General features: G+C 53.1%; 1 protein-coding gene across 2 annotated transcripts in view; it reads right to left on the bottom strand.

The window, feature by feature from the left end:
- Positions 1 to 11,652: 11,652 nt before the first annotated feature.
- ATP2A2 (ATPase sarcoplasmic/endoplasmic reticulum Ca2+ transporting 2) overlaps positions 11,653 to 27,178 on the bottom strand; it is a 70,676-nt gene continuing 55,150 nt past the window's right edge. The window contains exons 12-21 of one of the 2 annotated variants that reach the window (XM_051826460.3): positions 22,883 to 23,005; positions 22,574 to 22,792; positions 21,621 to 21,956; positions 19,771 to 19,991; positions 19,022 to 19,224; positions 16,899 to 16,984; positions 16,521 to 16,654; positions 15,853 to 15,970; positions 15,657 to 15,777; positions 11,653 to 12,400 (exon numbers count right to left, since the gene is read on the bottom strand). In XM_051826460.3, coding sequence (XP_051682420.1) covers positions 12,387 to 12,400; positions 15,657 to 15,777; positions 15,853 to 15,970; positions 16,521 to 16,654; positions 16,899 to 16,984; positions 19,022 to 19,224; positions 19,771 to 19,991; positions 21,621 to 21,956; positions 22,574 to 22,792; positions 22,883 to 23,005 — 1,575 coding nt within the window. In that variant the 3' untranslated portion in view covers positions 11,653 to 12,386. 2 annotated transcript variants of the gene reach the window in all.

The following is a 27,178-nucleotide window of genomic DNA, read 5'->3' as shown; positions in this document are numbered from 1 at the left end:
CCTGCTCTCTGCCACGGCCTGGGAAGGCAGTGGAAGATGGCCCAAGTCTTTGGGCCCCTGCACCTGCGTGGAAGACCCCGAGGAAGCTCCTGGCTTCGGATGGGTGCAGCTCTGGCCGTTGCGGCCAGTTGGGGAGTGAACCAGTGGATGGAAGCGTCTCTCTCTCTCTCTCTCTCTCTCTCTCTCTCTCCTCCTCTCTCTTTGTTTCAAATGAATCTTAAAAGCAGAGCTAGGACTTGAACTGAGACACTTCATCATAGGATGCAGGAGTTGGAAGTAGCATCCTAGCTGCTGCACCAAGCACCTCCCCCAAACGTTAATTTCAATCCAGGCTCAGGCCCAAGGCCCTGCGTGTGCATCTTCACTTCCTGCCCTGACTTGCGTCCTGTTCGCTGGACTGAATTTAGGACGTGGGAAAATGGGGCTTGAGGGTCCTGGAAGTCTCAGGTCTGACCTCGGAAGGCCTTTTGGGTTGCCCTCTGCAGCCACCTGTGAGAGGGAGGCGCTGCCCCAGGACGGGCCTCACCTGTGGCTTCCTGGCTTTCCCAGCCTGCGCTGGCCCACCTGGGGCAGTCCCAGGCCTGCACAGAATCACTTCCTGGAGCCTACAGCGAGCTCCGCTGTCTAGCTTGCTGGAGCCTGCGTCCAAGCCTGCTCGGCCACCAGGACTGCCTGCTCCACGGCTGCGTGTTGTCTCTGGTGACAGGCAGGGAGGCCAGACTCGACGCTCACTGTGGCTTCCGGGGACAGCAGTCGTGGCCAGGTCACCGGGAGTCCCTGACGCTGGCCTGTCTAGGTAAGTGCCTTACTCAGGTTTTCCGCTTCCCAAGGCACCTCCCCTCCTGGTGCACAGACGGCCCGGCTTCTGTCACCGGAGGCCTCCAGGCCTGGGCAAGCTTGGAGTCCTGCTCCAGCACACCTGGGCTGCCAGCACACAGCGCGCCCCTGGCTTCACGGGAGCCGAGCTCAGGGTGGGCAGCGCCTACAGCAAGCAGGTGTTTCACAGAGGGGTGGCCGCCACGGTGCGCGGGCGCATCTCACAGCAGCGTTTCCACGGAGCGAGGGGCATGCCTGGAGTGTCAGACGCTGGGACACTGAGCCCTGGCAAGGAAGGGGTGTGGCACGCGCTCCGGCACCATGGACTGTCAGGGCCGGACGGGAAACCAAGTCAGCGGATGAGAGAGGCAGGAGGGACTCGGCGTGTGCCGGGTGCAGCTGGGGTCTGAGGTGGACAGCAATGACGCTGCACGGCCAAGTCCGCGCCCACCCACACCCCGCGCCCCTGAACTGCACTCAGCCCCAGGCGTGAATCTGGAGGGAGCAGTGGCCTGTCGCCCTGCGCTCTGCTACACGAGAAACCACGGCTAAACAGACAAAGCTAAAGATGTTTATTTGCCAGTGTCTCTCCTGAAAATAAGTTAACTTTTTGGTGCTGCCATTAGAAAAGTCGTTCTGTGCTGTCGCCTGATCCCGCATATCTGGGAATCGGCCACCGCCGTGCCAGCCGCTCCATGCACTTCCCCGCGCCTTGACTGGACCAACAGTTTCTGCCATCCGCTGGTTCCTGGGCTCGTGTCAGGGTCGGTGCTGGTACCAGTGTGAGCGTTTGGGCGCGATGCGCAGAGGGTTTCCCAGCTGGGCCCGGGGTTCCTCCGGGCCCCGCCGGCCTCAGGGTCAGGTATGCTAACTACTCCGGCACCGGGATGTGCTTGAGCTATTGAGTGCTCACCTGGGCCAGGTGGTGAGGCAAGGCCTTGCCCGCTGGGGGAGGGGCGGCCCAGCACTGAGCTGCCCGTGGACCCCCTCGCCCTGGGCCGCGATCTCTGCACAGGGTCAGACCCCGCTGGGGAGTGAACGGCCGCCCCTCGGCCCTCGGCCTGTGGCCGGGTCTGCGGCCTTGCTGGATTCCAAGGCTGCCAGACAGTCTGTAAACAGCCCTCTGCTGGCCTCCTTTGTGGGCGACTTTTTCCTTCTTTGGGTAAATTCCTCGCTGGGGGATTTCAGAGCGCTTTCCCGGGGGCTGCCCCGCTGGCCTCCTTCAGCTGGACCCAGGCCTCCAGGTTAGGAGACCTGCAGGCGCGTCCCCTGCGCCTCGTGGGCCTGGAGCCCGGCGCAGGACTCCTGGGAAGCCCAGCGGCTTGGGGCCCCTCCCCTGACCTGGACTGAGTCAGGTCAGGTCAGGTCTCCCCTGCGGGAGGGCTGGGAAGACTGCGTGCGTCATAGGTGCCTGTGTCTGTCTTGTGTCATGTGTGCTGTTTGTGTGTGTAGGTTCTGTGTGTTGTGTGTGTAGGGGTACTGTTGTTTGTGTTCCTCCGTCCCATTCCTTCCTGCAGGGGCTGGGATGGGGTGGGCTTTTCTCCTCCAGTGGGAGCAGCTGGCTGGCAGCCTGACCCAGCCTGGCCTCAGCGCATGCGCTTGTGGGAGCACTGGCCTGGGCTCAGGGGAACCCTGCTGGGAGCCAGGCCCAGCGGCTGCCAGTGTGTGAAGACCTGGGGCGTTTCAGAGCCGCCCTGGATTCCGGGGCCACAGTGGTCTCTGGTGGGTTCCTGCCCCTCAGGCGAGCAGTGACCTCCTGGTCCCCACTCTGGGATACGATTGTTCCCTGGCTGCGTTTGGTTTATGCTTCCTTGTTCTGGCCCTCAGTGTGAGCAGTCATGTTGCATGCTTTTTTCATATCTTTTGCTTATTAGCATTTTAAAAACTGCTGCATACCAATGTGGCTATAACTCATTTTTTTTCTTCTTCTTCTTCTTTTTTTTTTTTTTTTTTTTTTAGAGTTAGAGAGAAAGGTCTTCCTTCTGTTGGTTCACCCCTCAAATGGCCGCTATGGCAAGCTCTGCACCGATCCGAAGCCAGGAGCCAGGTGCTTCCTCCTGGTCTCCCATGCGGGTGCAGGGCCCAAGCACCTGGGCCATCCTCCACTGCCTTCCCAGGCCACAGCAGAGAGCTGGCCTGGAAGAGGGGCAACCGGGACAGAATCCGGCGCCCCGACTGGGACTAGAACTTGGGGTACCGGCACCGCAGGCGGAGGATTAGCCTAGTGAGCCACGGTGCCAGCCTGTAACTCATTTTTAGTAGACAATTTAAATACTTTTAATATTCTCCTTTTTTTTCAGGTTTAGTGTATGTATTATTTGAAAGGCAGAGTCGCAGAGCCTCCATCTGCTGGTTCACTCCCCAGATGGCTGCAACCATGGGGGCTCGGCCAGGCCAAAGCCAGGAGCCTGGAACTCTGGCCAGGTTTCCTACATGCGTGCAGGGGCCCGAGCACTTGTGCCGTCCTCTGCTGCTTTCCTAGGCGCGTTAGGGGGCTGGATTGGAAGCGGAGCAGCTAGGACCCGAGCCAGGGCTACGGGAAGGGGTGGCGGTTTAGCTCCCTGTGCCACGCCAGGCCCCGTAGGCTTTGTTTTTAGATGGGTAGGAAATTTCCTGCGCTAATACTTGGTACAGGACGTTTGTTATACACTGAAGACCACAGACTGCTTCCTGCTCGTCTGGCATCCTCTTTCTGTCCCAGGACTGCGTCCAGGACGCCACGTCTCCTCTTGTCTTCCTGTTCCCGCTGCTCTCCTCGGCTGTGATGCTGTCCCAGCCTGCCCTTGGCTGTGATGACCTCGCCATTTTTGAGAAGGACCGATCAGGGTTATTTATTTATTTTTGGACCCTTTACTCATTTTTCAGTGCTGCTTTCACAAAAGCATTTCAAAAAGTTCATTGCAGGGGCCAGCACTGTGGCGTGGGGGGTTAAGCCGCCACCTGTGAAGCCAGCACCCCATACGGGCACCAGCTGGGAGTCCTGGCTGCTGCACTTCCTGTCCTGCTCCCGCTGATGTGCTGGGGAAAGCAGCAGGCGATGGCCCAAGTGCTTGGGCCTCTGCACCCACCTGGGGGACCCGGCTTCGGCCTTGCCCAGCCCCAGCTGTTGAGGCCATTTGGGGAGTAAACTAGAGGATGGAAGAACTGGCTCTCCCTAACTCTGCCTTTCAAATAAAAGATTTTTTAAAAGTTTATCACAGAAAATGGAATTTAAAAGATATTTGGGTACAAAACATTTTGAAATCAATGCATGAGTTGTCTCCATAAAGTTTATAGAAAATAAATATATAGGGGCCAGCACTGTGGCAAAACGGGTAAAGCCACTGCCTGCAGTGCCAGCATCCCATATGGGTGCCAGTTCGAGTCTCTGCTGCTCTGCATCCAATCCAGCTCTCTGCTGTGGCCTGGGAAAGCAGCAGAAGATGGCCAAGTCCTTGGGCCCCTGCACCCACGTGGGAGAACTGGAGGAAGCTCCTGGCTCCTGGCTCCTGGCCATTTTGGCCACTTGGGGAGTGAGCCAGCAGATGGAAGACCTCTCTCTGGTTCTGCCTTTCTTTTTTTTTTTTTTTTTTTTTGTGACAGACTGGACACAGTGAGAGAGACAGAGAGAAAGGTCTTCCTTTATTGTTGGTTCACCCTCCAATGGCCACCGCGGCCAGTGCGCTGCGGCCGGCGCACCACGCTGATCCGAAGCCAGGAACCAGGTACTTCTCCTGGTCTCCCATGGGGTGCAGGGCCCAAGCACTTGGGCCATCCTCCACTGCACTCCCTGGCCACAGCAGAGAGCTGGCCTGGAAAAGGGGCAACCGGGACAGAATCTGGCGCCCCGACCGGGACTAGAACCCGGTGTGCTGGTGCCGCAAGGCGGAGGATTAGCCTAGTGAGCCGCAGCGCCGGCCCTCAAATAAATAAATTTAAAAAAAAGAAAAGAAATATATGAAAAGTGTATGCATAGATTCCAAATTTTGTTTTGCCCCAAACTAAACTTCCCTGGGGCTGGCACTGTGTGTTAAGCCGCCACCTGCAGTGTTGACATCCCCGCATGGAGGGCTGGTTCGAGTCCCTGCTGCTCTGCTTGCAGCCCCCTAATGCGCCTGGGAGAGCAGCACAGATGACTTGAGTACTTGGGCCCCATCACCCTTGAGGACACCTGATGGAGTTCCAGGCTCCTGGCTGTGGCCTGGCCCACTCACCCCAGCCATTGTGGCCATCTGGGAAGGAACCAAAGGATGGGAGATTTCCTTCTCTCTCCTTCTGCCTTTGAAATATTTTTGGGAAAAAAAAAACACCCAAACTTGCCTTTTATTACTTATTTGGGAGACAGGGAGCGTTGGTTCACTGCCTGTGTGCCTGGCTGTGGCCAGGGTCTGTGTCAGCAGGAACCCAGAAGCTCTGATGCGGAGTGCCCTTTCCTAGGCTGACCGTCTAATCCGTTGTCCAGTGTTGAAATCCTCTCTGTGTTGCACTGAGCAGAGAGCACCCTCTGCAGCCGGCACTTTCCGGCGTGTCTGTAGTTGGGCCTGGCGTGGACCTGGCCCAGGGGACGTGTCTCAGTCTCAGCAGACGTTGCCCTGCAGCGAGGGCCTGCCAGCACCGGGTTGTGGTTTCTCACAGTGGGGGTCACGTCGCACAGGGCCGAGCACCGTCTCAGGATTAGCAATGGCTCCTCTTCAGTGAGATTCCTTTTTCTCCTTACTTTTCTATTTCCATTGTTTTTTCTTATCAATAAAACCTGTTTATATTTCTAGATAGTATGCAGAATGAGTTGCCAATTTCTTCTAGTTTACAGCTTTTTCTTTGAAGATTTATTGGAAAAGCAGAGTTGGAGAGAGAGAGAAGCCGAGAGAGAGAGAGGTCTTCCATCTGATGGTTCACTCCCCAATTGGCCGCAACGGCAGGAGCTGTGCCGATCTGAAGCCAGGAGCCAGGAGCTTCTCCCACATGGGTGCAGGGGCCCAAGGACTTGGGTCATCTTCCACCACTTTCCCAGGCCACAGCAGAGAGCTGGATTGGAAGAGGAGCAGCCGGGACTAGAACCAGCACCCATATGGGATGCGGGCACTTCAGGCCAGGGCATTAACCCACTGTGCCACAGCGCCGGCCCCTGGCATCCTCTTTCTAGTGTCTTCGTTAAGAGTTTCTTGGGCCAGTGCCCTGGCTCAATAGGCTAATCCTCCACCTGCAGTGCTGGCACTCTGGGTTCTGGTCCCGGTCGGGGCACTGGATTCTGTGCCAGTTGCCCTTCTTCCAGGACAGCTCTCTGCTGTGGCCAGGGAGTGCAGAGGACGGCCCAGATCCTTGGGCCGTGCACCCACATGGGAGACCAGGAGAAACACCTGGCTCCTAGCTTCAGATCAGCATGGTGGCCATTGCAGGGTGAACCAACGGCAAAGGAAGACCTTTCTCTCTGTCTCTCTCTCTCACTGTCCACTCTGCCTGTCAAAAAATTAAAAAAGTGGCCAGCGCCGCGGCTCACTAGGCTAATCCTCCGCCTAGCGGCGCCGGCACACTGAGTTCTAGTCCCGGTTGGGGCGCCGGATTCTGTCCCGGTTGCCCCTCTTCCAGGCCAGCTCTCTGCTGTGGCCAGGGAGTGTAGTGGAGGATGGCCCAGGTGCTTGGGCCCTGCACCCCATGGGAGACCAGGATAAGCACCTGGCTCCTGGCTCCTGCCATCGGATCAGCGCGGTGCGCCGGCCGCAGCGCACCAGCCACGGCGGCCATTGGAGGGTGAACCAACGGCAAAAGGAAGACCTTTCTCTCTGTCTCTCTCTCTCACTGTCCACTCTGCCTGTCAAAAAAAAAAAAAAAAAAAAAAAAAAAAAAATTAAAAAAGTTTCTTGACGTCACTACAGTTGAGCTTGTTTTCCAAATTCTTAAATCTTTTCCTATCTCAGGGTCAAAAATAAATTTTACATATATGGTGTGAGGTAAGGTTAGTTTTATTTTATTTTTTCTAAGATTCATTTATTTATTTGAAAGACAGAGTTGCAGAGAAGGAAAGGGAGAAGGGGAGAGAGAGGTCTTCCATCCATTGGTTCACTCCCCAAATGACTAGGGCTGTGCTGATCCAAAGCCAGGAGCCAGGAGCTTCTTCCAGGTCTCCCACGCGGGTGCAGGGGCCCAAGGACTTGGGCCATCTTCTACTGCTTTCCCTGGTGCATTAGCAGGGAGCTGGATCAGAAGTGGAGCAGCTGGGACTCGAACTGGTGGCTATATGGGATGCTGGCACTGCGGCTGCAGCTTTGCCTGCTGCACCATGGTGCGGGCCCCTAGTTGTGTTGGTTTTGTAGAATTCGCTCTTAGGAGGAAGCATCACTGAACAGTGCAAACCTTCGCACTGCCCTGGGAGCCCGCTGGGCTGTCAGCCAGCACGCAGAGTGAGCCTGCTGCTGAGCTCCCACTCTGCCCCACGGGTCAGATTTGCTTTACAGACATATTTATTTGAAAGTCACAGAGAGGGAAATATGAAGAGACCTTTCAGATGGCCACGGTGGCCAGGTCGAAGCCAGGAGCTTTATCCTGGTCTCCCACTTGGGTGCAGGGGCCCAAGGACTTGGGCCATCCTCTGCTGTTTTTCCCAGGCCGTAGCAGAGAGCTGGATTGGAAGTGGAGCAGCCGGCACAGGATGGTGCCCATATGGGATGCCGGCGTTGAAGCAGCAGCTTTACAGCTACGCCACAACACCCGCCCCTAGTCAGATTTTCTATGCCAGAGTGAATCCTGCACTACCTTAGTTACTGTAGCTTTATGGTAAATGTGGACATTTAGGACAAGACTCCCTGTCCTCATTCTGAGCAGTGCCTTGGCTGTTCTCAGCTCTTTGTACTTCCATACAGTCTCTGAGATCAGCTGCTGCAATATATTTTTTAAGATTCATCCATGATTTAACCTGAGCGACTTTTTAAAGCATATTGTGAAATCTGTCCAGCCTTCCTTTCTTGTCCCCAGTTCTGTTCCCAGAAACAAAGTAGCTGCTAGTTTGTGTAATTTTTCAGAAACAATCTAGAAATTAATGCTTTTTATATTTGCATAGTTTATCAGCAGTCTACTTAAATGGCAAAATCTTGAGGCTGTCCCCGTGGCACAGTAGGGCTAAGCCTTTGCCTGGGGTGCCAGTATCCCATATGGGCTCCGGTTCGAGTCCCAGCTGCTCCTCTTCCGATCCAGCTCTCTGCCGTGGCCTGGGAAAGCAGTACAGGATGGCCAAGTCCTTGGGCCCCTGCACCTGCATGGGAGACCTGGAAGAAGCGCCTGGCTCTTGGCCTCAGAATGGCTCAGCTCCGGCTGTTATAGCCATTTGGGGAGTGAACCAGAGGATGGAAGACCTCTCTCTGTAACTCTGTGTGTCAAGTAAATAAAAAAAATTTTTTAAATAAAAAGCACAATCTCAATTTTAATGAAATATGCAAGGAGTATGCTGAATGTCTTACACTTTGGGCCAGAAACTAAGGCATTCTGAGTAGCCCCCAAACTTACAAAGTACTTTATAATTTCTACAATTTTGGTGGGAAACAACCAGTTCAAGCCTTGCCAAGTCTCACTAGCTGACTGCTGGCCACGTTTCTCTGGCTTTGCGGAAGGAGCTGGCTTTTCAGAAACAGAGCCGGAGTAGCAGTCGGCCTGGTCTTGACACGCCCTGCCTGTGCTGTGGCGGCGGCATCTCGTCTCCCGTTACTTCAGGCTTCTTCATTCCCGCTGCCGGTTTTGCTGGGGACCAAGCTCACGGAGTGTGTCCAGACGTGAAGCTGATGTCTCCACAGCTCAGCTCCTCTGCCCTGTCCCCAGGCAGAGTCCCTGGGGTGGGGGTCTAGGCCTGTGAAGCGCTGTCCACCCCCGGTGGTCAGCAGCCGCTGCTTTCTGGCTCCTGCTGTGTGAACTCCCCGTCAGCGTCGCTGCGTTGGTCATTGCTCGGCTCCCCGACCTTGCTTCTCACTCCTAGGATTTTTCTGCAGTCCGCTATACAATGCTCTCTAGGCCTGGCTTTCTTGTTATGTTTGCAGCTGGTTAGGTTTCCTGCATTGCTGGACTGTCTTCTGCCACTTTTTAAACTATTTGAAAGGCAGGGTCAGATAATCTTCCATCCACTGGTCACTCCCCAAATAGCCACAACAGCCGGAGCTGGAGCTTCTTCCAGGTCTCCCATATGGGTGCAAGGGCCAAACACCTATGGCCGTCCTCTGCGGCCCTCCTAGGCACGTTAGCAGGGAGCTGGATGGGAAGTGGAGCAGCTGGGACTTGAACCAGTGCCCACATGGGATGCTGGTGCTGCAGGTGGAGGCTCAGCCTGCTGTGCCACAGCACCGCCCCGTAAAGGCCGCGTTGCACCTTCATCACTTGCAGTTCTCCTGCATGAGACCCCATCCCCCTGACTTGTTTCTGTGGATCTGGACTCACTTCCTGCCCACTTGGAGTTCGCCCAGCGCTGCCTCGCACGTCCCTGCGTGACCCCTGCTGTTGTGACGCTGTCCAGGCGTGGAGGACCCCTCCCGGGAGTCAACCATGTTTCTCGGGGGAGCTCCGATTCCTGACTGGGGACCGCGCGTGCTCACCGATGCACTCACCTGTCTGTGCGTTACTTCATCTGCTGGTTACCCCCACACTTGCTGTCCTTGCAGAGGCATTAGCAGGGAGCTGAACTGGAAGCCAAGGAGCATGGAGTTCCGCTGACGCTCCAACGTGACATGCGTGTCCTAAGCAGTGGCTTAAACCACTATGTCCTGATGCCCATCCCTTACCTTTCTTTTTAAAAAAAATTTTTTTAAAAGATTTATTTACTTGAAAATCAGAGTTACACAGAGGGAGAAGAGGCAGAGAGAGGTCTTCCATCCGCTGGTTCAGTCCCCAGATAGCTGCAACAGCAGGAGCTGTGCCGGTCTGAAGCCAGGAACCAGAAGCTTCTTTCAGGTCTCCCACGTGGGTGCAGGGGCCCAAGGACTTGGCCATTTTCTACTGCTTTCCCAGGCCATGGCAGAGAGCTGGATCAGAAGTGGAGCAGCAGGGACTCTAACTGGCGCCCATATGGGATGCCAGCACTGCAGGTAGCCACTTTACCTCCTATGCCACCGTGACAGCCCCTAAAGATTTTACTATTTGGAAGGCAGAGTTAGGGAGAGGGGGAGCCAGAGAGATCTTTATCCACTGGTTCACTCCCTAAATGGCTGCAACGGCTGGAGCTGGCCGGAGCCAGGGGCCAGGAGCTTCTTCTGGGTCTCCCATGTGGCTGCAGGGGTCCAAGGACTTGGGCCATCTTCTGCTACTTTCTCAGGTGCATTAGAAGGGAGCTGGATCAGAAGTGGAACAGCTGGCCCTGCCTACTTCTTCTAAAGAACCAATTATACTGATATTAAAGGTAAACATGAATTCATCCTAATGTCTCCAACTCCAAATTCATTACCACAGTCTAGTTTACCTTCTCTCTCTGCTTCCTGTGCGATCTCCCACTCCACGCAAGAAACCTGGCTCCCATCGTCTGCCGCCCACATCCCAGCACTCAGTCGTCCTCAGCTCCCAGTCACTAGGAACTATGAACTTCCTTTTTAGAAACTCCAATGGTGGGGGGCCAGCGCTGAGGCATATCGGGTAAAGCTGCCGCCTGCAGTTTGAGTCCTGGCTGCTCCACCTCTCTGCTATGGACTGGGAGAGCAGTAGAGGATGGCCTAAGTCTTTGGGCCCCTGCACCCATGTGGGAGACCCGGAGGAAGTTCCAGGCTCCAGATCGGTGCAGCTCTGGCCGTTGCAGCCAACTGGGGAGTTAACTAGCAGATGGAAGACCTCTTTCTCGCTCTCTGCCTCTCATCTGTTTAACTCTGACCTCCAAATAAATAAATCTTAAAAAAAAAAAATCTAACGGTGGTGTGATGCAAGCTAGTGAAGCCGCCACTTGTGAAGCCGGCATCCTGTGTTGGTGCTGGACTGGCGCTTCAGACCCGGCTCCTTGCTAACGTCCTAGGGAGCAGTGGATGATGGCTCAGGTATCCGAGTTCCTGCCATTTACACGGACACTGGGATGGAGTTTCTTGCTCTGGCCTGACCCAAACCTGGCTGGTTTGGGGAGTGAACCAACCAGCAGATGGAAGACCTGTTACTCTACTTTTTAGATTTACTTACTTACTCGAAAGGCAAATACCAAATGGCAGAGGTCAAACGGCTCTGCGCTTGCATCCCTGCCTGGACAGACTCGTGGCCGACACAGGCCCACCTTGGGTTCTGACAGCCGCACATTTCGTGGCTTGAACACTCGCCGTCTACTGGCGGCACAGCGGGGATTACTTGGGTTGTGAACACAGGGGGGCGGCTCAGGTCAGGGGATATTCCTGATCCCAGCACGCGGCGCTGCCCGCCCGGCTGCCCTCTGTGGGCCTTTGCAGGTGCGTTTAGTGCCTGCTGCCACACGGGAGCTTCAGTCCAGGGTGACCTCTATCTGTCAGTCGGATGTGAACAGCCTTGTTCTGTGTCACAAACCCATTCCGACTCCAGAAAGGTATGCGGTTCCACGTGGTCCGTGGTGACTTGCCCCGTGGGGCACACACTTCCGCCCTGGAGCCTGCCGGGTGGTGGTCGTCGTATCCTCTCCCGTGGCCGTGACGGCAGTGAGTGCGCCCGGTCTCTGTGTCGAGGGACATTTACCTCGGGCTGCGCCTGCGGAGGCAGTGGGAGTGCGATCTGCTCCGGGGCTGCTGCAGGCGGGCAGGCCACTTCCTTTTCTTCCGCGGTGCGTGTGCGGCTCCTGCTGCGTGTGCTGCAGCCGAGAGCCTCCGCTGGTTCACGGGATGACGCCAGCTGTCCTCCAGGGCCCCTCACTGCCCTCTCACACAGCAGTCAACAGCACGCGGACAGTTTATTGTAGAATAGATTTATTTACCTGAAATCAGTTCTGTGCGACGCTTGGTACCAGCACAGAAACAAACCGATCGCTATTTACAGTCTACAGTCAGACATGCGTTGTGATAAACTGACGTTTAGCATTTTATTAAGATAAATGCATCACAATGTTTGTATTGCACCAACATCTGTCTACTTCTGATTTCATTAAATAAGTTACATTTAATACAGTGCAAAATAGCTGTCTGCACACTCAGAATAACTGAAGTTATGAACTGGAGGCCTACATTTTAACCATTCAATACCTGTAGTGTTTCCATGAATTTATAAATAAGCAAACTGTACAGGGCCGATTAAAAAGTAGCAGGTTTCAAGGTCACTGCAGGGAAACGCTGGCTACTTGAGCTGAAGGCATGCATTACAACTCAACAGTGCACATCTGGATAAGCTGACAGCACAGAGAAATGTGGAGACTTGGCCGACGGTATCCAAACTCTTGGGAGGTTTCAGAACCTCATTGTTCTTGCAGCAAAGAAACCAAACTTCTCTGGAGAGGCTTTCTAGTTGTACATTTGTAATTATTTTGAAAAGTCAGAAACCCCAATGGTAACACACATTTCCTCCACACTACACACAAGGAGCTGGGAACCCCAACATCAATCATGCAGAGGGCTGGCAGGTGTGTTGCTAAAAACGCACATGCACGCAACGGAACACCCTTACACTTCTGCAAAATGTTTAGGAAGCGGTTACTCCAGTATTGCTGAAAAGGAAAGAGAGAGGCCATCAGCTTCATGAAATACGGGCGGGAATGTTAGCACACACACCTAAGACTAAGCCCAACAGTGACAGTAGAGGAGGACTCAGCATTTCCGACTGTTCCTGAGGCGCTGCCCACTCAGTCCCATCTAGGGTGCTGGCTGACAGCCCTCATGTCACCTGGCCACAGAGCAAAGCCTACCCTACCCCTGGCTCACCAGAGGATTCCCTGAGGCAGACACGAGATCCTGTCGGGTGAGAGCAGCCCTGGGTTAGCAGTGCGGAGGGTGAGGCGGAGGGAGCGGAGTGAGCAGCGTGGCCTCAGAGCAGCCTTCCCGCTCCCTCCCCTTCCTTCCCTGGGCGGGGCGGCTTCTGGGCTGTGGGCCTGGCTCTGCCCAGTCCTGGAAGGGAACCACTGTGCCCTGGCTGCTTATCACCATTCCCTTTTATCAAGGTGGCTGAAGCCCACCCTTATCGCTGACTGCAGGGTGGTTTGGACAGGGTTCTCTGGTGAAGGTCAAGGGCAGCCGGGGACTTGGCTTGCTGCCCTGCAGAGCGTGCTGGGCTCTGGGCAGTGGCTAGGAGCTTGGTGGACACTGCACTAGCCCTGGCGTCTCAGGTCAGGCTGATGCCACCTCCATTGTTCAGCAGGCCGTGGGCCCACCTTCAGGATGGTGTGGCAGAAGCTTGTCCTCTGGGCCCAGAGCAAAGCTCAAGAGGCAGGGGTTGCAAAAAGCAACACAGATGGAAGAGCTGGGGCACACAGCCAACGGGCACCCACCAGCAGGAGCCCAGCAAGCCTCGCACTGACCGCTGCCTCCCTGCAGGATGCAGGCCAAGGCCCGCGTGGGGCCAAGACCACGACACTGGACCTGGACTGCAGGAGATGCTGGCAGCGTCTGCAACAGCAGGACCAAGTGCTCCTGCTCAGGACAGCGGAGGCCAAGAGGGGCCTGAGGTGAGAAACCAAGAGGCAACACCTGGCCCAGGCCCCCTGAGGACGTCTCTCCCCCCACTGCACCCCACTGTCTTCTTTTTTTGGGGGGGGGGTGAGAGGGTTAAAGGCCACTAAATCGTGTCTAGCTAGTGAACTCAGACATCCTGCTTCGGTGTCCAGCTCGGATGTGGTCCCTGCACTTGATCATTGAACACATTTCTCTTCACGCCACATGACATTCAAAACCTACGCTCACCCTCAACATTCTCTGCTGGGTAAAGCAGCCTGCCTGCCGGCAGGTCGTGCAGGTCTCACAGAGAGCACGCTCAGTTCTGTGCTTCCAACAGACTCCACGTTCCACCTCCTCAGCTTCTCCCCAGACTCTGGGAAGAGCAGGGGACTGCACGGCCCCCACCCCTAGCAAATGCACTGGTGGTCTGGGGCTGAGTAGAGCCACACCCTGAAAACTGGGCTTCAACAGGCTCAGGAGAGCCACAACACACGTCCCAGCAAGGCGATGGAAAGGTGGCCCATTGGAAACGAGTCCGTTGACGCCTGAGCTCATGGCGTCAGTTCCCTGCTTCAGTAGCTTTCTGCTTTTCCATGAACAGCATGGCAATCTGGGATGATGCGTGTGGACACTAGCCAGGGCATGGCCCCTGTGCCGTCAGCGTGCCCAAGACGAAAGGAGCCTCTTGCACCTCTCTCTGCAAGCCCTCCCCGCATTGTGCCGAGACACCTGGCAGCTGGCACTTCCCGTTCCTCCTAGGCGGGGAGCAGTCCGCTGGGCACAGCACCTAACCCGGGGCGCTCACTTGGGGGCAGTCGCCTTTAGGCTAAGGCATCCACATGCCGGGGGTACTCACGTTAGCTGACAGGTGTTGGAAGGCATTGGAGGAAAACACCGCAGTTAGGACTGTTACCGACTTACACACGCGTGGTGAGACCAGGCTCGAACATGCGCACACATCACAGCAATGATGGAGGTGGTTAGTCCCACATTCAAATAAAAATAGTTCTATACAGTATGTTCATTTGGTCATGTGCTATTTACAGACTGTACAACACACACACACACACACACACGCACACGCACACTTGCCCTTAGGTTCTCTGTAGCGGGCTAGAACAGGCCAGCAGACTTGCATGAAATGTAGACCCCAGGTGACAACCTGTGCCTATACACTGAGAATACAATTCCTGTGACTGCCCAGGCAGCAGAACAGGCTCCGTCTTGCCCTCAGGTCGAGTAAAACTAAAGTTCTGAGCTAAGAACTTACGAGAAAGTGGGGCTGACTATCCGAGTATAGCTCAAGGTAAGCCACTAAGGAGTTAAGAACAAGGCAGTTATTCTCTCTGTCCATTTAAAATGTTTTATTTTTCTTTTTTCAACTAGATTGTGAAGTGCCACTGAAATAGGCAATGTTGGCAAAACAATGTCTGTTACAATAAAATACATTAGACATTTCAATAAATAACCTTAAAAACTATGTGAAGGGACATAAACCCAGTCAATTGAATCTGGAACAATGTTTTCTGCACAAGCGAGAACAGGCATACCTCGTGACGACTGATGTCAACAGAACCATCCAAATCCTACAGAGGAAGCTGAGTGGGCCGGGGGGGAGGGCAGCGAGTGAGTGGAGGCCAGGAGGGTGAGGGGTGCAAACCAAGAACACTGACTGAGGTAGCAGGACTCTGCTCAGTGCAGAAAAATTGGCTTATGAATAAAAATTAGACTGTGATATCAAATTAAATCCAGATAATCATGCAAAAGACACAATACATGCTATTTAGTTTCAGAAAAAAACCACACACATTCGTTTCCTAAAATCTGCTGCCAATTAATCTGCTGACAATGTCTGCTGGCTCAACTGGTTTTTTTTGTACAAGGATGAGTATTAAACAGAACACTGTACATGCTTTTTCATCTACAAAAAAATATTTGCATAAAATAGTGTTAGTTCTCTGTACATGTCAATGGACACTTTAATTATGTGTATAAAAAAAGGAAAATCTTGCCCCACTGGAGTCAGAAAAAGCAAAACACAATCTAGAGTAGGAAACCTCCTCACCAGCCAGTATGTTCATGTGAAAATTCAGCAGAAAGACACTTGCTTTAAACAATAAAAAATTAATGGGTTAAGTTACACATCTTCTTAGGGAGCTGTCAGTCAGGACCAGAGCAGATCGCTGAAGTTAGTGTCGGTGCTGTAGACCCACATCACCAGGGGCACTATGAGCAGCACAAACGGCCAGGAGACCCCCTCGGTGCACGCCCACAACGAGCAGGACTGGGGGGCAGGCTGCACACACTCTTTACCAGGTTCCAGGTAGTTGCGGGCCACGAACTTGAGAGTCTCGTCCATGAGAATCACAGGTAAGGAGATTTTCAGCACCATCAGCCACTGGGTCACATTCAGCGGTGTGATCTGGAAGATAAGCTGGGGCACCCAGGGGCCCTGTCAGGCTCCCGACTCGCGGAGGCGGCTGCTCACCCCCCAGGACCCGACACTCACCGGCAGGGGCTCGACGTAGAGGATGAGGAAGTGCAGTGACATGGACAGGCAGATGGAGCCCACCAGCCAGATGTTCTCCCAGGGCGGCATCCGCAGCAAGGACTGGTTTTCAGACAGGCTGTGGGACAGAGGCCGGGCCCAGCGCAGTTAAGACCGGCGCCCATCTGCACTCAGGCAGGCAGCGGGTCCCCCGGTGCAGCCGCCATCCCAGCCCTGGGGACTACAGTTTCTACGGTGCCGAAGGAAGAAGGCTGAGGCGGCAGGATGAGCTGCCGATTTCCCATCTAGCACTCGGCACAGCAGATCCCATCTCGGCGAGCTCAAAGCTGCTCCCGTTGCTATTTAAACATTTCCATTTCTGTCACTGGCTTAACTGGATGATACCACTTGTCTCCGTGCTAAAGGACAAGAATGACTCCTCTCCCTGTGGGTGCTGCAGTTCCTATTTCTGGCTTCCACTGTTTCTTTTGAGGAAGCGCTCACAATCACACGCTGGAGCACACCCACTACTTCCTGGCGGTAAGGACAGCCTGAGCTTTTCAAACTGGTGCTGCCTGTTCTCCTCTGGGGAAGGGAACAGCTTCCCTGTGATCCTCCGTCAACCAGGACACGGCTCGCCGTGGCTCTGTGTCAGAGCGCCTGCCGCAGCCTGCCGTGCTCACTCTCACCTGTTGAGGGCGTTGCACATCTCTATGGTGACCAGAACAGACAGTGCCATTGTCATGGGATATGGAGACTCAAAGATTGCACAATCCACGCCCTCGAAGTCCGGGTTGTCCTCTTTACACTGCAGGAAGTGACTCTGCAACAAATCAGATACGGAGTCAGCCACGTGTACTTCCTGAGCCCAGGCCCCAGCTCAGACCCCACGTGCAGCAAAGCGAGGACTCCCACCCCCACCCCAGAGCAGCTCGGCCTTTCAGTCATCTCGGACGGACGCAGTTACTTATTGCTCGAGCCTTAAGACGATCCGCCCCAGAAAGACATGCGTGCAGTGCCTGCTCAGGGCCTCCCAGATGAAGGACGGGAAGAGAACGGCTAAGTACCAGCTGGTAGAAGGACACTCTTGGACCACCATCGGCAGCAATGAACCACCACGCAGCAGCACCCACTGTCGCGGCGCCAACGTAACCTGGAACAGACGTGATGATGCTGACACTCAGTGCAGTGCAGGGGATGCCACACCCCAGGGACGAAGACGAGCAGCAGGCACGTGGAGGTCCACTGTAGCCTGTGCTGTGACGTGCGACTGCTCCCGCCCCGCACCACAGCAGCTGGGCCGTGGGCTTCTGAACGGCCATCAGGAGGGGTGCCTGACACTGTGGCGTAGTGGGTTAAGCTGCCAACTACTTCACCGGCATCCCATATGGACATCGGTTTTGAGCCTCAGCTGTTCGACTTCTGATCCAGCTCCCTGCTAATGCGCCTAGGAGAGCAGCAGAAGATGGCCCATGCCACCCACGTGGGAGACCGGGAAGCAGCTCCTGGCTTCGACCTTGCCCAGCCCTGGCCACTGTGGCCATCTGGGGAGTGAACCAGCAGGTCAAAGATCGCTCGCGCTGCTTCTCCCTTCTGCGTTTCAAATAAGTTTTTTTTTTTTTTTTAATAGCCCAAGAGGGAAACCTCTGGGATAAGAGAACCAGGTTGTTTCCTCTAGAATTTATGAGAGAAACCACCTGCTGACCCCCACAGCATCCTCTGTACGAGCTGTGCCGTCCTCAACCTGCATGCGAGTGCTTCAGAGGTGCAGGTTCATTTGTCTTCCATAAGGTCACTCAGCACTAGGGGACCAGGCCAGTGCTGGCCCACTGGGGATCAAGTGCCTTTTTTTTTTTTTTTTTTTTAAAGAAAGATTCATTTATTTGAAGGGCAGTTGGACAACAGGGAGAGAGATACCTTCTATCCACTGGTTCACTCCAAATGGTTATTAACAGCTAAGTTGGGCTAGGCCAGCACCAGGAGCCAGGGTTTGCTTCCTGGTCTCCCCTGTAGGTGCAGGGGCCCAAGCTTCCACTGCTCTCCCAGGCACATTAGCAAGGAGCTGGATCTAAAGTGGACCAGCTGGGACTTGAACAAGTACCCATATGGAATGCTGACACTGCAAGCGGCACCTTAACCTGCTACACCACAATGCTGGCCCCAAGATAAAGCGAACTGGCACAACCTAGCTGCGCCTGGTTCCATCCGAGGGTGGGCAGAACCTTTCTAGGAAAAGGCTGTGAGTTCACTAAACACAGAACAGCAGGCTGGGTGGAGACAGATTCTGGGGTTGTCCCTCACTCCATCAGCTTAGAATTGGGAAAGTTTATTACAAAGAAGAGAACAATGCACTCCCCCTCATCCAGCAGCCTTCCACCTCCAGCAAGAGGGGAATGGGGCAGGAAGGGGAGGGAGGAGAGCACAGCTGTTACATCTGGTTCCCAAAAAAATGTACAAATGCATGGGCACACCGAAGACCTACCAAGGCAGAAGTTACAGCCAGGCACCGAGGCAGCTGGTCACACGCTTGAGGGCGCTACCTGTGCTACTCTGGCTTTTACAACAGGAAGAAAAGTTGAGCACAGCCAAGCAGGCTCTGTCAAGGACACACGGCCCATGAGGAACTGTCCCAGCCTGAGGGAACTGACCGGGCAACAGACTTCGCACCCGAGCCCACTGTGCTCCCTGCGTCTCAAGTCCTGCGAGTGGATCCACACAATCACGCCCTCGTGGGGTGCCAGGGTGTGGGACCCACCACCCCAACCTAGGGGTCAGGAAGATGCGGTCTGCATAGAGAACACGGAAAGCACACAGCTACTGTGACGAGCGCACCGACTCCCAGGGAAACGGGAGTAACTATCTTGGCGGTGATGATCTTCCCGTCTCATACGTGAGCTCCTAGGAGGGGCTCTGGTGGGGCCATCTCTGCATCCCCTTGTACACAAGCGACATCAGAGAATGACGTTTCAGTGCTCGCTCACGGAAGCCAAGGAAGGGCAAGACACTGAAGGGGACAGTGAGGCGACTTCAAAAAACGGGGCAACAGCCACTGACCTGCAAGAGGGCAGCCTTTTTTATTTTTTTTTTGCTACCCTAACATGGGAACAGAAGAACAATGTGCTTTGTAGGGATGAACTAACAAGTTTTGGCCCCAAAACTTTAAGGATCTGCAATATACAAAACTACTCACAGCCAATAGCCAGGTAACGGAAAAAGAGCCACCCGCTGATCAGTGGTTCCTTTGGGTTCCGAGGCGGTTTATTCATGATGTCCAGATCCGGAGGGTTGAAGCCCAGCGCGGTGGCAGGCAGGCCATCTGTCACCAGATTGACCCAGAGCAGCTGCACGGGAATCAGGGCCTCAGGAAACCCAAGGGCTGCCGTCAGGAAAATGCTGTTTCCATCCAAGGGAAGAAGAGAACTCACGTGACTTTTGGCCATTACTATATGCAGCATCTTCAAAAAGCCCGTGGAAAAATGGAATGGAAAGTATTTTGGTGCAGAAAGAAAACTACTGGAATCTATACACACGAGGGGGCTGGAATGTTTACGGGAAACGAGTCCTATGAAAAACATCTCACATGAAGAAAAATCTTTGCACCAAAACAATTTCATTTCTTTTACAAAATTTTTGAAGAACCCTTGCAGCACCATCTACCCCCACCCCAATAACATAACAGGCATCCATAAGGACTACTCCAAAAATTTTATAAAGGAAAGTATCTTATACCCCACTTTGAGACCTAGAGGGCTGAGAACTTGATGTGACTTCATCTGGTTAATTCAAACTCGGCCCTGCATTAGAGGACTCTGCACATCAGGGCAGCCAGACATCCACCCTCCCAACTCAGGCACAAAGACCTGAGAACAAACTGGGCGATTCGGTCCTCAACCCCGATGCAGAGGAAGGAAGCTGAGGGACACCGTCGTGGAGACCCACCAGACAACCTCCCCCACGTTGGAGGAGATGAGGTAGCGGATGAACTGCTTCATGTTGTTGTAGATGGCCCGCCCCTCCTCCACAGCAGCCACAATGGTGGAGAAGTTGTCATCAGCCAGGACCATCTCAGAGGCAGTTTTAGCCACCGCGGTGCCAGAGCCCATGGCAATGCCAATCTCCGCTTTCTTCAGAGCAGGGGCATCATTCACACCGTCGCCAGTCTGAAAAGGAAGGGGACGGTCGGCTCACAGACACCTGCCATGGGGTGCTCGGATCCTGGACACAAAAGACCTCACTGATGAGGCAGCAGAGGATCCCAGGACAGAGCCCCATGGCCGGGTCAAAGGCCTGGTAGAGAATTTTTGTCTTATAAGCTGGAATCAAACACAGTTTACCTGTGGGCTAAAAAACTGCCAAAGGAACTTCTTACCAAAGAGGAAAGAGAAAGACTTCAAATCTGTCTCTATTATGGTTTAGCAAAAATAAAACCTATACAGCAATCAAAATGATAAACAGGAACACACTGCAATAGAACCTCAATCACAATATACCACTTAGTTTGAAGACCTGCAAAATCTTTTTTTTTTTTTTGACAGAGTTAGACAGTGACAGAGAGACAGAGAAAGGTCTTCCTTCCATTGATTCACCCCCTAAATGGCTGCTACGGCTGGAGCTACACCGATCCAAAGCCAGGAGCCAGGAGCTTCCTCCTGGTCTCCTATGCGGGTGCAGGTGCCCAAACACTTGGGCCATCCTCCACTGCCTTCCTGGGCCACAGCAGAGAGCTGGACTGGAAGAAGAGCAGCTGGGACGAGAACCCCGTGCCCATATAGGATGCCTGCGCTGCAGGCGGAGGATTAGCCAAGGGAGCCATGGTGCCGGCCCCTATGATGTGTTTTTTATACTTTCACTAAGTTCCAACTTCAGATGGTGGCTACCCTTCCTCTATGAAGAGGGGGCTGGGGAGGGGAGGAAGGCGAGCATGCCTGTAACATCTGGTCTCAAAAACTTAAAACAATCTTTTAAAAAATGATTTAAAAGGTGGAGAGACACTGAGATCTTGGTCTTCCATGTAGGTAGCAGGGACGCAGGTACCTAAGCCACCATCTGCTGCCTCCCAGGGTGTGTACTACCAGGAAGCTGGATCAGAGGCAGAGCTGGGAACTGAGCCTAGGGACTCCAACATGGAATGTGAGCATCCCAAGCAGCAACTTAACTGTAGCCTACCCCTCAAAAAAACTTTGAACAAGTAAGGTTTATAGACAACAGGAAGTAAGTATAACACAAAGTCGATGTATCTGAGTAAATCGCAGATCGAGGAAGAACACTAAGGAACTTCATCTACAGCCAGCTTGTAATCTACCAGCAGGGCTCCTATTTTAAAGTGGGTTTACCTAAAAATCACACCATCAACGTCTCCCTGATTATACTCTGAGTGAATTTTTACACAACTGAAGATACCCAGTGCTGTGGCATAGCAGGTAAAGCTGCCTACACTGCTGCCATCCCCCGCCGTTGTTCCACTTCCAATCCAGCTCCCTGCTCATGTACCTGGGGAAGCAGTGGAAGATGGCCCAAGTCCCTGCACCCACACAGGAGACCTGCATGAGGCTCCTGGCTCCTGGCTGCGGACTGGCCCAGCTCCAGCTGTTACGGCCATTTGGGGAGTGAACCAGCGGACAGCCTAGCCCTGGCCATGTCTCTCCGTTTCTCTACCTCTGCTTCTAACTCTGCCTTTCAAGTAAATAAATTAATCTTAAATGTGCCACCTACTAAGCACAGAATTCTAGAGAGTCAACCTCATTAACAAATTCTAAGCTGGAATCCACTGCCTATGTCCCTGCACTCACCATAGCTGTGATCTCATCAAAGGACTGAAGAAATTCTACGATCTTGGACTTGTGGGAAGGTTCAACTCGAGCAAAGCAGCGGGCATTTAGGCAAGCATCTCGCTGGGCTGAGGGGTTGAGTTCGTCAAACTCCCGGCCTGTGAAAGCCTTGGCCGTCACATCCTCCTCCTGACCAAAGATGCCAATGCGGCGACAGATGGCTACGGCAGTACCCTTGTTGTCCCCGGTGATCATGATGACCCGGATGCCTGCTTGCCGGCACAGCTTCACGGAGGAGGCCACCTCAATCCTGGGAGGATCCAGCATGCCCACGCAGCCAACAAAAGTCAGGTTGGTCTACAGCAAGACAACCACTTTAAATTACAACAGGAAACTCCGTTTCCCCCTAGTCTGAAAACTGGCCAGTTACACATCAAAAGCAAACGTTTCTGCATTTTCTTGTTAACCACTCTTTAAAATTCTTTAAACAATTACATTCTGAAAACGGGGGAAAATGTACCAAAGCATCAGAGCATTTTGGTAGTGGCCTCTTCCGGGGCCCAGGGTACCAAAGCTTGCTTGTTTTGTTCTGACCTTTAGTACATCACATCACTGACATGAAAGAATTCTACTCCAAGTAGAAAAGTGGAAGAAATCAACTTGGGTATTTTGACCTTCAGTAATTAGTATTCTTACAAGTATCACCAATTTTTAAAATGTCCTAGTTTACATGAGCTGCAAAATGGGTTTTACAAGCATATGCAAGCGCTCTGTCTGATTCTTCTCTCTTGAATGCAGCACTTTTATTAAACTGCTAACGGTATACCTCTGAAGCAGCATCCTAAACTACCAAGGTGACTCATTGGCCTGCAGAAAAACAAGCAGCCACACCTTTCTTGGCAGCAGCCAGACGGACTGACCTTTACTTGAACACAATGAATGCAGGGTGTGGGCGAAGAACTTCATTAGCTGACCTCATACTTAATAAAGTTGGCAGAGTCCTCCAGGTGCATTTCTTCTCTTCTCAGTGGGTTGTCGTGAGTGGCCAGGGCCAGGCACCGCAGTGTGTCGCTGCCACTACCCCATTCCCGAATGACAGACATGATCTTCTGCTTGACTCCAGCTGTCATGGGGACCTTGGTACTTCCAACCCGAATGTGGGTGCACCTGTCGATGACACCCTCAGGAGCACCCTGGGAATGTCACAGAGAAACAATTGTACTTACTGGCTCACAGAACCCAACCCCGGAAAGAACACTGCACTTACGACTTGCTGTACTTGCCTTCACAAACATCTTGCTCATGGACGTCCGGCTTGGTTTGTTTGGCGTACAATACACTGACATTGATTTTCTATCACGTGAAAATTCTAGAGTGAATTCCTTTTTCATCAGCTGCTTAATGACCTATAGAAAACAAAGATGAATTAAGGGATGACATTTCTCACTTGTTCAACAAATCTCACTAACCTCCTATTAGGTGAGACACTGGGGCTGCCAAGTAGAGAGACAAGCTTTTGCCCTGGTTGGGAAGACACACTAGAAAGGTACAGTAAATGCCACAGGACAGACATAAGGCAGGCAAGGGGGACAGCAAAGTTGTGTAAACACAGGCTGCGGTGTTACATCAAGTGGTCAGAAAGCAGAAACCTGGAGGATACGGGTGGGAACCAGGTGGACGGCGGAGAAGCCCGTCTGGACAAGGAAGCGAAGCGCTGCCTGGCAGGTCTAGGCAATGCGGCCAGCGGCATGGTGGGGATGGTGCGTCACAGAACCTACGAAGTTACTGTAGGGCATTTAGCTTTTTTTTTTTTTTTCCCCATTAAAAAGTGAAAGATCTGCTATCTGCTGGTTCAGTCCTCAAATGGCCAAACAGCCAGGGTTGGGCCAGGCCAATGCCAGGAACTAGGAGGTCCATTCAGGTCTCCCAAGTGAGTGGCAGGGACTCAAGCATTTGGGCCACCAGCTGATACCTTCCCAGGTGCATTAGCAGGAAATGGGATTGGAAGCAGAGTAACTGGGACTTGAACCAACACTTGAACCTGGGACATGGACATGCCGAGTGAAGGCCCAATCCACCACACCGCAAGGCCTACTGTGGGCATTTGGCTTTCATACAAAATGAAGCGGGCAAACAGTGGAGCAGGGCAGTGGCACTGCAGAGCAGTTTAGCACACAGCGCTGCTGTCTGCCAGAACCCTGGAGATGGCCACGTTCTCGTAGCTGTCACACTGCACTGGCCACTGAGCATCTCTGAGTGATCTGCTGAGTGGGGACTGTCACCAGTCAGCTGGAACACAGGGCCTTCCATGCCTCATTTGGTGTGACAGACCTGACACTGTGCACCTTTTTTTAAAGAATATATTGAGAGGATGGTCTTAAATTCCTCATCTTTACCAGTGAATTACACTGGTTTTCTGCCATGCACACACACACATCTGGTGATGGTAGAAACCCCCAAGCACCTCAGCACCCAATCCAGAAAGCTATGAAAGCTGTCGGTCTGGTCGAGCTGGGAGCCCTAAGGCAATCCCATCAGCCACTGAGTTTCTTAGACAAGAGCACTGTGTTCAATTCTGCATTATCTCAATCTATTTAGCTTCAATAAAGCATCTGTACAAATGGTTCCGGGAAGACAAAAGGAAGAGGCAGCGACTGAGGCAGGTGTGGACCCATAACGGAGACAGATCTGCAGGAAAGAGGCCGCTCGCAGCATTCGGCAAGAGCGGCAGTCCTCTCGACGGGCTACAGCTACCCAGCTGGGCCCTGCTGTGCCTCTGAACTGTGACAGGTTCTTCAAGAATGTGCCTCTGGGACTTGTCAGTGAACGCACTGACAGGCTGTGGTTGCGGACCCGTTTCCCAAGGTGATGTGAGAAGACGAGGCAAGAGGCCACAGACAGGAAGACGCTGAATCTGGCAGATGAGAGACGGACAGTCCTGCCCGTATCTAGGCTGGTCACTGGCTAACATACTGTGTTCAATCTCCATGGTGCTACTTGAGCAAGTGAAGCTCCACGTCTAGAACCCAACAATTCTAAACCTGTCTGTGGATGGCTTCCAATACACTTAATTAGACCAACAGAGACGTCACAGGTGATATGCCTCTGAGAATCTGCCTCCTTGCTTACTGGTCTAAAACTGAAGGGGCCTGTATTGGTCCTGTTTCAAGGAATCCACATCAGTCAGCTTGGGAACTATCCCAGGCATTCGACATCTTTCTGCCCCATACCTACTCCTTCTGGCACGCAGCTAACTGTCCTTTCTCCTGCCACTTCTCTTTATTCTGCCAGAGGACTTCAGTTAAGACACAAAGAAGTCCTATAAAGAGGTCTCAAGTGCCAACTGGCAGGCATCCAGTGATAAAACAGACAGGTCTAAGGCAAAAAAGCAGGATATTCAGCAGAACCCAAGTGCTGGGAGGCAGCAGCTGTCGAGGACAAGCTGCAGTGGCATTTGGTTGCCAGGCCCACCAGAGGGTCTTGCGGCAAAGCAGAGATCAGAGGGCAGGATGGCAGTGTTCAGGAGGCAGTGCTGGCTTGCAGGGAACAGGAACCACAGACGCTGCGGCCTGTTTCTTCTGCTCAGCGCTCGGAGGGGCTCCACCCCTCTCTCTAGGACATCTTCTGTGATTCTGCAGCTCCCAGTCCTTAACTTCTGTGGTTGCTTTTTCCTCTCTGTATACCCACTACACGTCCCTGAGGCTTTCACTCTAGATCGGACCAACAGCCTTTGCAGATTGTTGACCTCTCGCCTGCACACAGCTTCCTACCCAAGCAGCCTCAGGACTCCGGCTAGGACATCAGAGTTTACCCTTTGGTGCAACCAGCTGCAGTTCTTAAGCTGAGCAGAGGGTCAGCAGGTGACCAGGATGCTGCTGAGATCATCCGGTGCTGTAGGCTGACCACACAGCCGGTGTCTGCTGGCATCTGTTTCAGGCTGCTTTCACTCAAGTTCAGCCTTGCTAGGGTTAACAGATAGAATTAAGAAACTGTTTTAAGCACTAAAATTTACAATCCTGGGGTCAGTGTAATGGTGCCGTGGGTTGCCTGCATTCATACTGCAGTACTAGTTTGAGTCCCAGCTTCCGGGTAATGAACATGTGAGGCAGCAGATGGCGGCCCAAGTGTCTGGGTCCCTGCCACCCACGTGAGAGCCCCAGATGGAACTTCTTGCTCCTTGCTTTGGTCTGACCCAGCTCTGGCTGTTGTGGGTTAAATAAAGGGAGAGAGCCAATGGATGGAAGAGCTTTCCCCGCCCCACTCTCTCCATCTGCCTTTCGAATAAATGAATCGTAAAAAACCAAGGCCAAAAAAACTGCAGCAGCTGACGACGTGCAGTGGGTTACTCCACCACCTGCAACGCCAGCATCCCATCAGTGCAGGTTTGAGTCTTGGCTGCTCCACTGCCCATTCAGTCCCCCCAACTGCCCCACCTTTTATTCTAATCTAATTTTAAAATATTTATTTATTTGAAAGGCAGAATTATAGAGACAGAGCAAGAGAGACACACAGAGAGATTTCCCACCCACTGGTTCATTCCCCAAATGGCCACAATGACTGGAGCTGGGCCGGTCCGCATTCAGGAGCTTCTTTCCAGGTCTCCCAGGAGAGTTCAGGGGCCCAGCACTCGGGTCACCTGCTGCTGCTGCTTTCCTAGGTGCAGCAGCAGGGAGGTGGATCAGAAGTGCAGCAGTAAGGACTTAAACTGGTGCTCATGTGGGATGCCAGCACTGCAGGCGGTGGCTTTACCCACTCCACCACAGTGCCAGCCCCTCAGCCCTATTAATGTACCCGGGAAAGCAGCTAAAGACAGTCCAAGTGCTTGGGCCCCTGCAATCCATATAGGAAACCTAGATGAAGTTCCTGGCTCCTGGCTCTGGCCTGGGCCAGCTCTAGTCTTTGTTGCCATTTGGAGAGCGAACCAGTGAACAGAGTCTCTCCCTCTGTTTCTGTTACTATCTTTCAAATAAATAAATCTTGTATGTGCTATTATGTTCCTTTGAAGGTGCTTGAACAACTTCATGAAGGGGCAAGAGCTGTGGCATGGTGGGCTAAGCCTCTGCCTGCAGCACCAGCAGCCCACACAGGCACTGGTTTGTATCCCAGCTGCTCCTCTTCCGATCCAGCTCTCTGCTATAGTCTGGGAAAGCAGTAGAAGATGGCCCAAGTGTTTGGGCCCCTGCAAACGTGTGGGAGACCTGGAAGAATTGCTCCTGGCTTTGGATTGGCCCAGCTCCAGCTGTTGTGGCCATTTGGGGAGTGAATCAATGGATGGAAGGCTTTTCTCTCTGTTGTCTGCCTCTCTAACTCTACCTCTCAAATAAATAAATCTTTTTACAAAAAACTTCATGAAAAGTGGAATTAAATATGAATGTTTGACATCCATGTATACTATTTTCATAGCATGTATTTTTCACGTTACAACAAATTTTTTTGCCTCAAAATACTCATATTTTTCATTCCATTTTCCCACTCTTATACACAAATGATTTGATCATAATTTAGCACAAAGCCGTAAGCGACTCCTGGCAGTAGGTTTTCATGGACTAGTAGAAGCAGGAACTTGACTGGAGTAGATT

Source organism: Oryctolagus cuniculus, chromosome 21 (genome assembly GCF_051225735.1).
Source record: "Oryctolagus cuniculus isolate XC-2025 breed Fujian yellow rabbit chromosome 21, ASM5122573v1, whole genome shotgun sequence".
Lineage (NCBI taxonomy): Eukaryota > Metazoa > Chordata > Mammalia > Lagomorpha > Leporidae > Oryctolagus > Oryctolagus cuniculus.
The sequence above is the reverse complement of the archived record's forward strand: the minus strand, read 5'-3'. Positions and strand labels throughout refer to the sequence as shown.